This window comes from Mauremys reevesii, linkage group 6 (assembly GCF_016161935.1).
Source record: "Mauremys reevesii isolate NIE-2019 linkage group 6, ASM1616193v1, whole genome shotgun sequence".
NCBI lineage: Eukaryota > Metazoa > Chordata > Testudines > Geoemydidae > Mauremys > Mauremys reevesii.
The window spans coordinates 15,206,168-15,221,694 of record NC_052628.1 but is presented as its reverse complement, the minus strand read 5'-3'; the positions used below and the strand labels follow the sequence as shown (position 1 = coordinate 15,221,694).

General features: G+C 43.0%; 1 protein-coding gene across 3 annotated transcripts in view; it reads left to right on the top strand.

Moving 5' to 3' along the window:
* MYO5B (myosin VB) overlaps window positions 1-15,527 on the top strand; it is a 347,217-nt gene that overhangs the window by 314,584 nt on the left and 17,106 nt on the right. For all 3 annotated transcript variants that reach the window (XM_039543124.1, XM_039543123.1, XM_039543125.1), the window contains 3 exons: window positions 6,679-6,877; window positions 10,674-10,767; window positions 14,441-14,584. In XM_039543124.1, coding sequence (XP_039399058.1) covers window positions 6,679-6,877; window positions 10,674-10,767; window positions 14,441-14,584 — 437 coding nt within the window. The remainder of the gene's footprint in view (window positions 1-6,678; window positions 6,878-10,673; window positions 10,768-14,440; window positions 14,585-15,527) is intronic.

Genomic DNA, 15,527 nt, shown 5'->3' with positions numbered 1-15,527 from the left:
ATTTTTTTTGAATGCTCTGATCCATCATGATTGTTGTTCCTCTGCCAGCTGAGCCTCTTGCGTTGAAATGGGGTTTAGACCAATATTAGTAAAGTAACTAAAATGCAGCTGGGCCAGAATGTACAGAGAAAAGTGAACAACCAGTGTCTTGAGCATTTTCTATTGCTGCTGTTTGCCAGCATGAACCAACTGAAATGCAAACCTGATTCTTACCTCACAAAAGGCCTAACCCCTCCATTGAAGTAATTGGCCAGATTCCAATGGGAAGAGGATCAAAATCTTATAGTGGTGTACATCAAAAGTAACTCCAGTGAAGCTAATAGTTACATCACTGTAAAACAGGTCTGAGTGAGAGGAGAAATCAAGACCACAGGGCCTAAGTTATGCCTGTACCAGAAGACAGTGAGTGAGTATGTATGAATGCATGCCCCCATGCCACTCTAGTGAATCATAGAAATGTAGGCCTGGAAGGGAGCTTGAGAAGTCATCAAGTCCAGCCCCCTACACTGAGGCAGGACCAAATAAACCTAAACCATCCTTGACAGATGTTTGTCCAACCTCTTCTTAAAAACCTCCAACGATGGGGATTCCATAACCTCCCTTGGAAGCCTGTTCCAGATCTTAACTACCCTTATAGTTAGAAAGTTTTTCCTAATACCTACCCTAACTCTCTGTTGCTGCCAATAAGCCCATTACTTCTTGTCCTACCTTCAGTGGACGTGGAGAACAATGGATCACCATCCTCTTTGTAACAACCCTTGACATATTTAAATACTGTTAGGAGGTTCTTTCTCAGTCTTCTTTTTTCAAGACTGTACATCCCCAGGGTTTTTTTTAACTTTTCCTGATTGGTCAGGTTTTCTAAACCTTTTCATTTTTGTGGCTCTCCTTTGGACTCTCTCCCATTTATCCACATCTTTTCTAAACTGTATGGTGCCCAAAACTGGATACAATAGTCCAGCTGAGGCTCACCAGTGCCAAGTTGAGTGGGGCAGTTACCTCCCATATTTTACATATGACACTCCTGTTAATATACCGTAGGAAGATATTAGCCTTTTTCACAGCTGCATCACATTGTTGACTTATATTTAATTTATCATCCGCTGTAACCCCTGGATCCTTTCCAGCAGTATAAATGTAGTTGTGCATTTGATATTTCCTTCCTGAGAGAAATACTTTGCACTTGTCTTCACTGAATTTCATCTTGTGGAATTCAGACCAATTCTCCCATTTGTCAAGGTCCTTTTTAATTCTAATCCTGTCCTCCAAAGTGCTTGCAACCCCTCCCATCTTGGTGTCATCTGCAAATTGTATAAGCCTACTCTCCACTCCATTATCCAAGATTTTAAGGAAAATATTGACTAGTATCAGACCCATGACTGACTCTTATGGGACCTCAAGATATGCCTTCCCAGTCTGACAGCAAACTATTGATAACTACTGAGTACAGCTTTTCACCCAGTTGTGGACCCACCTTATAGTAATTTCATCTAGACTATATTTCCCTCTTTGCTTATTAGAGTGTCATGTGGAACTGTGTCCAAAGGCTTATTAAAATCAAGATATATCATGTCTACTGCTTCCCCACTATTCACTAGGCCAGTAACCCTCTCAACGAAGAAAATTCCATATAATCCTCTACATGCTTATGAGCTGATTGTTTAATAATTTGTTCCAGTATCTTTCCAGGTATCAAAGTTAGGCTGACTGGTCTGTAATTCCTAGGGTTCTCTTTTTAAAGATAGGTACTATGCTTGCCCTTCTCCAGTTCTTGAGTAATTTCACCTAAGCCACACCTCACTTATGAGCACGACATGTGAAACCGTGTCAAAAGCCTTAGTAAAATCCAAGCTATAAAGAGGGCTCGCAATAGACCACAGCTGATGACTTCCTTTGGATTGTTTTTACCTTCCATTGTTTTGTCCCTTTTCTTCCCAGGACTTTTGCTGTGAACACAAATTACCTTCCTTCCTCGCATCCTCAGTCAGAACTGCTGGGCATAGTATTGCCCGTTTAGGCTTCCATGTATGGGGCACGGCCACTGACTGAAGGAACAGCGTGCAGTGGCTCAGCTGGACAGCAATACTTGTGCTCTTTCTCTCTGTCCTCGTTCCGTCTTTCCTAACTCTTTAATTCTGCTGTTTATCCTCCCCTTTTGCCTCCAGATCGATAATATCCACATCCACCAGGAAAAGGAATCCATAAAATCTTGTCCATAGAGAGTGATGGCCCCACTCATCCAAATTAGAAATATGTAGACTTTGGCAAACTACCACGCTCTTCTTCTCCATTACTATGATGCTTGTGTGACAATAGATTATCCTTTTTTACAGCTCCCACCTGTCTGAGTTGTACATTGACTGTCACAAGCCAGTGTTGGCAACGTCACAGTTTGCTACCATGACAGGCAACACTGTTTAGTGGCTTGAGCACAGGTTTGGGAGTCAGAAGACTTTGGGTTTTACTCCTGGTTCTCCCTCTGACTCAATCTGTGATCTTGGGCAAGTCGCTTCACTTTTCTGCATGAAAAGGGATGATATTGCTTACTTACCTCAGTCAGTCACCTTGAGAGTCCAGTATTGCCACCCCAAACATTAAAAATGAGGAGTTATGCCCACCCCCCAAATCATGAGATTTTAATAGATAGTAAATGTTGGCTTCTTTTAATTTGCCTTCTCGTTTTTGAGCCTTTTGAGTTAATTTGGCTCAGACTTCCCAGCTTTTCTCCATGTAGGCTAACCACTTATAAACATGAAAGCTAAGATTCTCCAGACGCTGGGTCTGGAAGTAAAACAGCAAATAGCACACAAGACATCATAAAATCATGTGAGCTGGCAACAGTGGCTCCACCCGTGACAGGGATAGAGGAGTGCAGAGTCTGACAGTGGCTATTGTATTACCATGGAAGGGGGCACAACCACTTGACTGTGATATTACAGGGGTAGGAAGAGGATTCTGACCACGCAATAGAGACGGGCTCTTAATGTACAGTTTAGTAGTGATGCCAAAGGGGAGAGAGAGCTTAATGACGGTTCTGTTCTTTTTTTTTTTAAAGAGTTTGCCTGAGTGTAATGGGGACTCCTTACTTTCCCCCATTCTGTTGCAATTGACCTTTTGCCTTTCTTTCCTGTCCTCTTGTTTCCCTTTTCTCTGCCCTTTATTTCTAGCAAGACTGAGGACTGGGGCTATCTCAATGAAGATGGAGAGCTCGGCTTGGCCTATCAGGGTCTAAAGCAAGTTGCCAGGTCAAATGCTTTTTTCTTCTTCCTCTTTCCTTTCCCCCACCTCTTCCATACGCTCATGTGTACTCTCTCTGCCTCGCTGTCCTTTACAATAGGAACTGGAGGTGGGGCTAACCCAAGCTGAACCACCATAACTTTGAGGGGGAGATGGAACCTTTCTAAAGTTTCGGGAAATTGTGGTCCCAAGTCAAACCTTGGCACTTAGGCCCGTCTCTAGGAATACAGCAACCAACTAAAGTTTGGGTTGGGATGCAGTTCGGCAACATTACTGCAAGCATGTATCACTGTGTACCACACTAGAACTGTGTCCATGAACCTGATCCTCAGAGGTGCTGGGAAACCTTACCCTATCGGTGGGTACTGGAAGTGCTCAGCACCTTTTTGGATTAGAGATGTGCTTTAGAGATATTTATATTTGGTGGGAAGGAACAACGGTATTTTATGAACCAACTCCTGGCTCCATTGAAGTCATTGGCGTAACTTCCACTGAATTAAGTGGAGTCAGGGTTTTGCTCCAAGTGTCATAATTGTGGTCCCTTTAGCTCTGACTGCACTTCTCCTTATGTAAAAGTGTATTAAAGTGCTCTGTTCATGAACGTGTAAGAAAGGTGCTAAGTCCCTTGTAAATGTACTCTTTTCTTTGTCCTCTTTGCATGCTCAAATTCACCTGGATTACTCCTTTTCCACTTAATCCAATGTCTAGAAGTGTGCCAGAAGCAGGGACGCTGTGGGTGGGGGGCGCAAGTGAGGCAATTTGCTCCGGGCTCCACAGGGGCCCTGCGAGCCCTGGCCCGGCAGCAGTCCAGGTCTTTAGCCAGCATTTTGGCAGCGGGGGGCTCGTCAGTGCTGCCGAAGACGCGGAGCGACTGAAGGGCCCCCCCGCCGCCGAAATGCTCCATGAGCCCTGGCCCGGCAGCGGTCCGGGTCTTCGGCGGCATTTTGGCGGCGGGGGGGCCCTTCAGTACTGCTGAAGACGCGGAGTGACTGAGGGGCCCCCCGCTGCCAAAGACCCGGACCACCGCCGAGTCAGTACAAGCGCCGCAGCTCCCCCGCTTTGCCCCAGGCCCCCTGAATCCACTGGGCGGCCCTGGCCAGAAAGAGAATTATTACTACCTCCGACACTCATTCCAATGCACTCCTGTTTTGTGGATGAATATATCAGAGGGAAACATTGTAGGTGATTCCTGCAATTTCAGTGTCCCCCGTGCAAGGAGACTGCATCTGTAATAACCTCTCCAAACTAATCACCTTTTAGGAGGATGAATAATGGTTAAAGTAGAATCTCGGAGTCCCAATTCTGATATTATTTGGAGTGCTCAGAACTTCTGATAATTACATGCTAATCTTTCTACCATCTCACTTTATCCTTCTGTAATACAAGGATGATAATACTTATCTGCCTCACAGAGAGGTGTTGTGAGCCTCTCCATCAGTGTTTGTAAAGTGCAATCATCTGATGAAAAGCACTATCGGGGGAAGTGCTAGTAATATTTATTAAAATGTAGTGTCAATTTTAAAGCAATCAGGGAGAGCAGCAGCTCTTTCAAGAATAATATGAAAAATACGACTGGGATGATTGGCTGCCTACATTCCTCAGAACAGCAAATACAAGAGGACCATATTTGTCTGTGTGTTTGGTTCAGATCTAACCTGATCCCATATGAAGCTGCATCATGAAAATACTTGTGCTTTTTCGCATAGTGGAAGGTTTTGCACCTTCCAAGCCCAGCACAATATTAACTTCTGACAATATTTCAGTGAGGTCAGGTTCATTATTATCTCCATCTGACAGTTATAAAGTGTGTGTGTGTGTGTGTGTGTGTGTGTGTACAAATGCAGAAAATGGGGAGGATGTTGGACTCCTCTGAACAGAACAACTGAAAAGTTTTCAGCTGAAAATCAAAAAGACAACATTTTCCATGGAAAGTAGACACTTTGCACACACAGAAACCCAAAAAACTTTGGCTTGTTGAAAATCGTATTTTCTGTTGAAGCACAATTTAGATAGAAGACCTTTTTGACCTGCCCTAATTAAGGCCCTGATTCAGCAAAGTACATAGGCACGTGCCTACATTTAAGCACCAACATAGTTCTCTTGACTTTAGTGGGATGACTCATGTGCCAGACTTCAGGCGTATGCTTAAGTACCTTGCTGAAGACCACACAGGAAATCAGTGGCAGAAACAGAGCTAAGGCTTTGGACTTCGTAACTTTCAGTCCCTTGTTCAAACCATTAAGTCTTGCTGGAACCACTTTGCTAGCATTTGTAATCTTGTTTAGATCCTATTGGAATACTTAAAAGCACTAAGGGAGAGATTTCCATTTGGTACACTATAATTGGTACCCTTAAAAATAAATTAAACTTGCCAAACTTTGTTTATCAGTACATCCAGCAGTGCAGCCGCATTCAGGAGAGCAGTAACCTTTACGTGACGAATTGTTCTTCCATTTGAATTAGGAAGGTGTGTGGGAGGAAAAGGAGAGAGAAATGCAGAAAAATGGCTCATACGGTCCATTTTACTGAAAGTACAGCTTGTGCTTTAATTCATCGCTGCACAGAACTACATGCTGTGCATCCACATGGAATTCTTCTCCTTTTGTGATTAAAGGCCCCCTGCCCACCTCCCGGCCACAGTTTCAATTTTCCTTTGGTGCACTTTCTAAGGGGTTTATTTAACTTGTTATTCTTCAAGATGACTTAGAAAAGAATAAAAAATAAATGGAAAATGGAAACGTCTTGCAGTCTTTCTGTTGTATCTGAATAAGTGTGATATTTTCCACATAAAGCTAAGCCTACTTTTTCAGAAGTGACTAGTGGTTTGGGGTATCTCAGTGTTTGGGTGCAAAGCTGAAGCCAACTGAAAGGGGCCTGATTTCCTGAAACTGCTTCACATCCACTGTCTGAAAATCAAGCTGCTTTAAGATGTTTCAGATTGGGCATCCAAAAATGGAAACACCTGAAATCACTGGTGATTGTTTAAATCTAGGCTTAAGTCTTAACTAATTCATACTTGGCTGTTTTTTATCTAGTTATTTTAAAGTATCTTTAGATATTTGGGTTTCTCAGGAAAGGATGTACAGTACTGTAACTAAACACCTTACCATTGCTTTGTAGGAGAAGTGTAACTTTCATGTAACACATCAAGAGGTTGATGCAGTTCCCACTGAAGTGAATGGGTATCCTTCAGTTAACTTCAGTGAGTGGTGGACCAGGGCATTAGCACCAAACTGTCTCCCTCCCCACAAAACTACACAAATCTTCATAGCATTTTCCCTTCACTTGAATCTAAACCATGACTGGGTGTCTTTCTGAGATATGCTAGAGCTCAAACAGAAGTCATGGGCTTGATGGAAGTTACTGGGGTATTTTGGCCGGTGTAATACAGAAGATCAGAAGAGATTATCATAATGGTCCCTTCACTCCTCCTCTTATCAGGCTCCTGGAAGCCCAGCTTCAGGATCAGAAGAGAGAGCACGAAGAGGAGGTGGAAACTCTGAAAACCCAGATGGAAACCCTGAGAGAAGAGATGGAGAAACAGCAGCAGGCATTTTTCCAGACCCTACAGCTACCACCAGAGGCCCAGGTGGAATTTGGCATCCAGCAAGAAATCGCACGTCTCACAAATGAAAATCTGGTAAGAGACCATGTAAAACCACTGTCCTTCATGACCTATGTTGTAAAGACAGATCAGTGGTTGATAGAGGTAAGATGGGAAGTACTCCCATCACACCCACCTTTATATATAAAGACACAACCAGCCAGCAGAGCTGCCTTCACATAAGCTATATGCATTAGTGGTCCCAAGCTCTCCCAGTGGTGCTCCAATAACATAGTGAGCAATTGCTGTAGAACACTGAACCACTGTTTTGTAAGGGTTCGATGATGAGTAGGAGAACTCATGTTGCATGGTGTAAAAGATCATATTTTATGATATACCCAGTGACATTGTGCCATTCCCTGGACATAAGCAAAATGGCTTACGGCCACAATCTGGCCCTGTGAGCTTTAATATACATAGTAGGGAAGAATAACTCCCTCCAGGAGCAGGGATAATGGTTGAAATGTTATGGTCTGTCTTATGCAGGAAATCAGACTAGATGATCATAGTTGTCCATTCTGGCCTTAAACCTCTGAATCTATTAACGTTATTTATAAGTAGGGCTACGGTTTTGTCACAGAAATCATTAATTTGAATAAAGTCTGTGACATCTTGGAAATGGCTGTAAAAGTACATTTGATTAGGCCCCCAAACTGAGTGGCATGGTGACCTGGTGCACTGGGTCACAGCACCATTCGGGTTTGGCTCATCCGCCCCGCCATCTCCATCTGTGGAAGGGTGGATGGGCCATACCTGAGAGGCACTGCATCTCCCTGTGCAACACCCAGAGCAGGGAGTCGGGTCCCGGCCAATGGGAGAGGACCTGCTGCTGCAGGGTGAATGCAGGGTGGGCTTGCTTGCCAAATCTTCTCTTCCCCACAGGGCCTCACCTTCAGCACCCCCAATAGTCTTCTGTATGGTGATGTAGCAAAAACTACATTATTTGGTGAACTTTCCATGACTTTTCATTCTTTTGCACACCTGTGCTGTGAAATTTACTAAAAATTTGTGTGCCAAAATTGTAGCCTTATTTATAAGCATTGGCATTTCCTGAGCCAGTGTGGGTGGGTAGATTCTGCTGCCTCACTAAGGAGCATCTGTTTGGAAAACTTTATCGTGTTCAAACAGACGAGTCAGAATCATTTACATATGAATGGCAGCCAGGAAATAAAGCCCTGAGATGATAAACTATAAATCATTACCTACTGCATAATACTTCCAGGAGGAGTCAGGAACAGGAGCCGTGGGCTTATTTATGTGAACAGGTAGACAGATGAAAGAATGATTTGTTCTTCAGCTGATGTTAAACAGTCATTCAGAGAGGAGACCCCATGAGACCAATTTGAGGGGCAACTTTAACTCATTCTTAATCCTCTGCGTTAGGGAAAAGTATGTCATGCAGCAAAACAAATCTCTTGCTTGCTGTGCGAGGCGTTCAACTTTAATCCCTTGGCAGAGGTGCATCTCTTGCCTGCAGTGAGGGTAGCGGCAGCAAACCCTAGAGATAGGGGAGAAAAGGCTTAGCCCTTATCCTGTTCCATTGAAGTCAATGGCACTTATGCCATTGACTTGAATGGGAGCAGGATCCAGCCAAATGATCGCTATATAGCGTTTATGCTTATGCCTTGAAAACAAAACAGCCCATCCTAACCCAGCACCATGAGCCTATCAGTCATTTAGTGGGTGATTAACTGTTTACATAGCCATCAAAGGGGGGGGGATGACCAGCAGTATGGGGATATAGGATGTAGAATAACAAAGCCCAAGGCCTAGTCTACACTACAGAGTTAGGTTGACATAAGGCAGCTTTCATGGACTTAGCTCTGTAAGTGTCTATACTAAAATGGCGCTCCTGACGATGTAACTTGCCCGCTACACCGACTTAATAACTCCCCCACTGTGAGAGTTGAAGCGCTTAGGCTGATGCAGCTCAGTTGATGCAGCGTCAGTGTTGGCCCTGCATTGCTTATATCGACTGTTGCTGCCTTTCAGGAGCCATCCCACAATTCCCCACCCTGACAATTAAATCGGTGCAAGTGCTCCTGGGGAGGACATGCACCGCCAACACGAGGAGCATAGCGTGAACATGGAAAAGTGATGTAATTACTGCAGTGGCTGTACGTCAACATAACTTAGGTCGACTTCATTTTGTAATGTTGACTTGCCCTATACGGAAGTTAGGAAGAAGAGTCAGATGTAGACGAGTTTCTTCTCCAAAATGCACGTGAAGTGCAGATCTACTCTGAAGTGCGACTAGGCTCCTCCTTACTCAATACTTCTGTGCCCTTTGGGTGTTCACAATCACATATGCTGATTTCAATGACAAATACAAGTTTTACTACTGTTTACACCAGAGTCAGCACAACTGTAGGAGAGGGAACTGGATTCTTACCTCGCTCACCAATCGTCGTAAAAAAAAAAAAAAGATAAAGTTCCAGTGGCAGGGTGAAATTCTGCCCTGTTATGTGCGTGAGAGGCAGCACATGTATAACTGAAGGCCTAATTTGGCCTGCAGACACTTTGTTTCTGGCAGTGGTGCATGAGGTGGGATTCTCAGGTTCTAGGGTGAGTTTGCAGGCCTGTCAATTAGAGCTTGTCTACACACACAAGATGTACTTCTCTAACTATACTAGTACGACTGAAACAACATCCTCACTAGCGTAGATGCAATTATATCGGTATAAAGATGCCGCATGTCATTACAGCTAATCCTGTATGGGAAGGAGAGTCAGCTGTAAAGCACCTTGCTACTGATATAAAACTGCATCCAGACTAGGGATTGTACCATTATGACTTTTTTTAACCAAAATAATTGCATAGACCCTAAGATAATTAAACCAGCACAAAAAATGTACATAGCCCAGGCCTTAGGGAAAGAAATCTGTCTACCTGTAAACTGAGTAGGTTTTTTATGGGCGTCACTGAAAGGCAATGAACAGGGGACTCCCTCCTGCCGTTTTTATGGAGTCACTGTTCGGAGCAGAGTCATGCTTTAAATACCATGGCAATATTATTTAAAAAGACTTTTTAAAAAACAGCCATTGAGCGCCTGAACATGCAAGATGCTGAGCATTCTCAGTCCCACTAGATTCATTGGGAATTGAGGGAGCTCAGAAGTTCGCAGCATCAGGCCCTAACGCCATAAATTCTGGATCAGAAGGTCACTGCTAGGGAGAGAAGAAAGATGTTCTTTAAAATAACATCATGTCGGAAACCGTTTGAAAGCTGCCATTTTCTCCCCCTCTCTCACCGGTGTGCAGGAGAAACTTGACAGCACGCTTTCTCTACTTTTCCATGAAAAGAAGGAGCTCAAGTTGCATGATCGATTGGTCTGACACTGATTGAAATGGCCTCTGCAAAGACAAATCAATATTTTTTTTAAACACTGGATGTGCGTAGATTGGCTAATTTTTTAAACCTTTCAGTACTTCGGAATAAACAAGCTTTCTGCAGGCAGGGGTGTACAGGTGCCATTCTGACCCTGTTCTTCCAGGCTCCCTGGTGACTGGGTGATTCCTGGCCACAGGAATTCTGCAGATGGCAGTGGCCATGACAAGTCTGAAAGGCAGATGTTTTCTTATCTGGGCTGCAGAAATTGACCCTGAAATGCTGCACGTTTTCAGGGATCCAGAGCATAGTACAAATATCTATCAATGGAGAGAAGTAAAGCACTATCCTCCGGGAAGCTTTGCAGAGTGTTGCATTTGCACACACCTTTTAACACACTTCAATACAGCATATATGTACTTCACATTGTCTTTGTATCCAAGAGGGCTGGGTCCTGATCAGCCAGTGGGGCAATTTCTTAAATACTCTTTTTCCTAACTTTCAGGATCTCAAAGAGTTACTAGAAAAACTAGAAAAGAATGAGAAGAAGCTGAAGAAACAGCTAAAGATTTACATGAAGAAGGTCCAGGATTTTGAAGGTAATTCTGGTTTTGTTACCTTCTCTGGGGAGATGGAATTCTGTTACTCTAGGTTCAGTCTAGGTCCCTGTGTTTTGTTCTGTGGCTTTATGTCTCCACCTCCAACGCCAGAGAGAAGCATGTAGGTGTCCCAGGGACACCCTAAGGATCACTGCACATGTCATTCCCAGAAGCTTTTCCTCCTACTTCCAATACATGCCTGTCAGTTCTCTCCTGTAGAAACAATGTGCATGACTCTCACTTCACTGTTCCTAACGGTATCCGAGCCTTGACGTTCCTGCATTCAGTGTGTTTGTGCTCGGTTTTCTTGGAGGTGTTACCCTCACGGTCATATAATCAGAACTTGGCACCTTAGCTGTGCTTGAATGTAAACCATGCACATGCAAAATGGATAGCTGCTTGAGGCAATCAAAGCTTGTTTTCACCAGTACCCATTTTAAGTGAGCACTTACTTGTCTTGCACCTAAGTGTTTTTGGACATATCTCCGATTTCAAGTTCTGAATGTCGCTTGAGCATTTGGTATGTCTCCTTTTTAAAATTGTCCTGGGGACAGATTCATTCCTGGTGTAACTCTATTGACTTCAAAAGAGCCAGGCAAAACAAGTGACTTTGTTGGAAATAAGGAAATCTTAGGACCTGGCCTTGATTTGGGTCCTTTTCTCTTCTCCGGTGTATGCCAGGTCCCAGTAATGCCCTGAATGCTCATGTCCAAAGAAATGACACTTTAGGCCTATTGGTTGTATAACAGTTAGACCCCTTGCCTCATCTGCGAGAGAGAGGAGCTGTCCAGGCCTCCACAAGCTTCTAAATGCGTCTAGCAGGTTGAATCCCTTCATCCTGATGCCCTTATTCTTTTTTTCTCCCGAGGATTCCTGACCCATTGAACTTGCAGCCCCAGAAACTATGGAACAAGGAGTTTAAAGATCACAGCCCATCACGTTGCTGCTGTTATACCAGACTTTTGAAACGTGCACCTGGGTTTTTTTATTATTTCTTTAGGCCTCAAGAATCCCCTGGGGTGGTCAATCCATTTAATCCTCATTCTTTCTCTATAGCACTCTAAGGGCTTGTCTAGATGAACAGTGAGTGTGCAGCTAACTATGGTGTAAATCTACAGTGTGCTGTACACTAACTGTCCATGTGGACCTTGCCACTGCCCACTAGCAGTTCCCTAGTGTGCTGTGACATACTCTGCTTTGAGGCGGGAGAATGTCAAAGAACACGAGGGAATTTATAGTGTGCAAATGGAGGGTCCACATGGATAGTTAGTGCGCAGCTTGCTGTGCACGGTAGATTTACACTCCACACACTAACTGTTCAGCTAGACAAGCCATTACATGTAGTTTAGGCTTCCTCGGCCATCCTTCTTTCACCTTTCAGGATGGGTTTCCTTGGATTATCCTCTTATTGGTATGCAGGTTTCCTATAGTATTGAAGCATAACTAGGAAATAGCACCATCCTCTTCTGTAGTTCATCTTCCATATTTCAGATGTCTAACAATGAGCTTGCATCCTATTCGTCTCCCAGCTCCTTCTTTGGGACCTTTGTTCAGTATTCTTAAGGCACTTTCTTCATTACTATTGCACTGCCTGTTCAGCTACGTGTTTCAATGACATTCTTTCCTATGTATGCAGGCCTAGCCTCAAAAGGCATGCAGGCATTCAGGACCAGATACCAGCCCCCATATTCCATAGCAACATTTGGGATTTGGAGTTAGTGCTATGACAGTCACAAATGCCTAGAGCCATTGTCATAGACTTTTTTTTAGGCTCTTTCTTCTTTGATCTCATTCAGAATTATGTCTCCTTTACTAAATGTAATTAAAAGTTAACACTTTTGTCAGATACTCCTCATCTTTTTCCTTTGTCATCCTACAAACTAGTCACCAGTTTCTTCTCCAAGTAATTTAGGAGTTCAATGCAGGTCATTGTATAGGTTTTCTTTTGCAAAGCTTCATTCTTCATGGAGGAGGCCTGGCTTCAGAGCAAGAGGGAGGAGTCAAACTTCTTGGTGTGCGTATAATAGGCATAACAAATGGAGACTCTGTTCTGCAGCTGCCACAAAGCTCTCTGTTGCCCAGTGAGTCTCTGTGGTCTCTCCAATTATAATTCTTCTATATTCTATTTTGGTACGATACTCTGTTTGGGCAGGGGATGAGTCCAGCAGCTTTCTATAGTGGAACAGCTGGACACAGGTGAAATGTATGCTTTGCTCTTCAGATGGATGTGCACAAGAACTTCTGCTTCAGCTCCAATGGCCAAATTCTGTGTCATTCCACCTTACTATATGGGTGAAGTCATTGAGTTCAATGGACTGAGATCTGGACTGGTGTGAAAGAACAGAATTGGGTTCCACGTTTTTAACCTCCCCCACCCCACCCCAAGCCATGCTTAGGGCACTTTTGAACCTTAGTCTCAGTTACCATTATGATAAAAAAAAAAAAAAAAAAAAACTTCAGTCAGTCACCTCATCCATCCGCAATGTATGGCCCTAAACCAAAGGGTGGAGATAACTGGGAAGTTATTTCCCAAATTATGCTGAAATCTTTCAGTTGTCCTCAGTGGACGTTGTCAGTCCCTGTATGGTCAATCTCTTCCAAAGATCCTGGATCTTGCCACCTCCATTAATTTGTTGATGTGGATCATCTTAAACTTGATAAATCATCCACAGAACTGAGGCGAGAATGGATGTTCAGCTCTTACTAGAAGGCATTTACCTGGCATATTTGGTACATGCTGTGGGTTTTGAAACGGTCCTTTTAATTACTCTAAATGGCCCTTGCCCTTTTAACGCAGTGTATATTGTGGCCCATGTAGTGTTTTAGAAGGAAACTTCACCTACTCTTAAGTAAGTGACTGATACGGGGATTAAAGATATTTAGAAAGGTTGTTGAAAAGTGCCCCATGTTTGATGAGAAAATATGGGGACAAGATATCTATATGGCACAGAAACTGTTTATCTTCCTCACTGGATACAGTGATAAACTATGGTGCGCTGATTTTATGAACTGATTTCAGAAAACTAGACATTAAGTGAAATTAAGCTGAATAAACAAGGAATTTCACAGTAGCACAGCTGGGGCAGATGGCCTTTGTCATTGTAATGTACATGCATCTGACTGACATTTACCATTACTTGCATTAGGCCTTCATGATTTTCCATTTGATTAAAATTGTATGTAGGTACAATACTCAACAGCGTGACACGGTAGTTTTTAATTTCGCTGTACATTCTGCCACAAGGTATGTTGCTTAGGCATATTTTCCCAAAGCCTGGCTTTTGTTAGTGTTAGTAATATGTTCATAAGATTCCAGTAAGGTCACCATCTTCTCAATATTGTCCAGTGAATCTTACATTTATTAAAGAAACTAATGTTTGTAGTTTTGTAGGCCTTATCTTGCACCCTTTACTTTGTCAGTGAGAGTTCTGCCCGAATGAGGAGTTCAAGTTATGGTTCTGGTCCTTTATCTGTCTATCTAAAGCAGCTAATATTCTAACAAACTCCTGCCACACATTCACACAGGGGTGATCCAAGGCCCGTTAAAGTCAAAGGAAAGACACAAAGGACTTGAACAGACGTTGGCTCAGACCTGTAATGCATAGTTATCATGGAGGTACTGCGCTCGGCGATTCATTCAGCCGTCTTCAAAGTTGTCTCTTTCTCGTCACAGCGACCCAAGCTACAGCCCAGACAGAGAGGAGGCGACATGAGCTTACCAGGCAGGTCACTGTCCAACGGAAGGAAAAAGATTTCCAGGGAATGTTGGAATATTACAAGGAAGATGAGCCACTTCTCATCCGAAACCTCATTACAGGTTAGGACCTTATTTGCCTCTCCTTCCATTTCCCTCTCCCATTTCCTTCTAAACCATTAAAATATGAAATACTAACCCCATTTATTTTTGTATGACTCCAGGATAAATGTGTACATGTATTTAACCAGTCAAATGAGTTTGTTTGCTTTATTTCAAGGTTTAACATAGTTTGATATTTGTAAAACCTCTCTAAATTGCGCATATTAAAGGCATGTGGTACTCAGCTACCTAGCTAAGACCTTGATTCAGCAAACTATTTAAAAATGTGCCTAAGTGCTTTGCAGGATAAGAATGGATTTAAACTCGTGTTTAAAGTTAAGCGTGTGCTTAAGTGCTTTATTGAATAGGGCATAAATTCTCAGCTAGCTTTGACTCTTTTCCTTAGATTAAATTGTCTGAAGTCCATAATTGCAAAGAAAAGAATGGAATGTGTGTTTTACTGATAACTTTCTTTTTTCAGACTTAAAAATTTGTTTTCAGGTTAATAGCAATGGGGTCCTGCACCTGATTCTCCAATCATTCCTGGAAAGCAAGTGCTGGAATGTTTCATTCATTTAGTATTTTGTTAGGGTAAATGAGCACAGTTATTTCTGACGTGCACAGATATAGGACAGGGTAAGCAGTGAATAAACCAACGTTGAGTCCTCGCTTGGGTTTATATTCTATATTAATAGCTTATGTGTGCATGTCCTTGTAAGCAGATGGAGAGGGAGGGGAAGGATAAGGATGGAGGTTCCTCCCACTTTGAATTTACAAATTTGAAGCGTCTCAATATAATTTGTAAAGGGAACCTGTGACTTTCATTTTATGAATCCAAAAATTAGAAGATGATAAAGACTCAATGAAAAGTGATTGTTCTAGAAGAGAGGATTTTTTTTCTCCAAATCAGCAAAGTAAATCTGGTGTCCTGGACTTGGTAGCCCCTGTTTGAACCTCTTCAGCG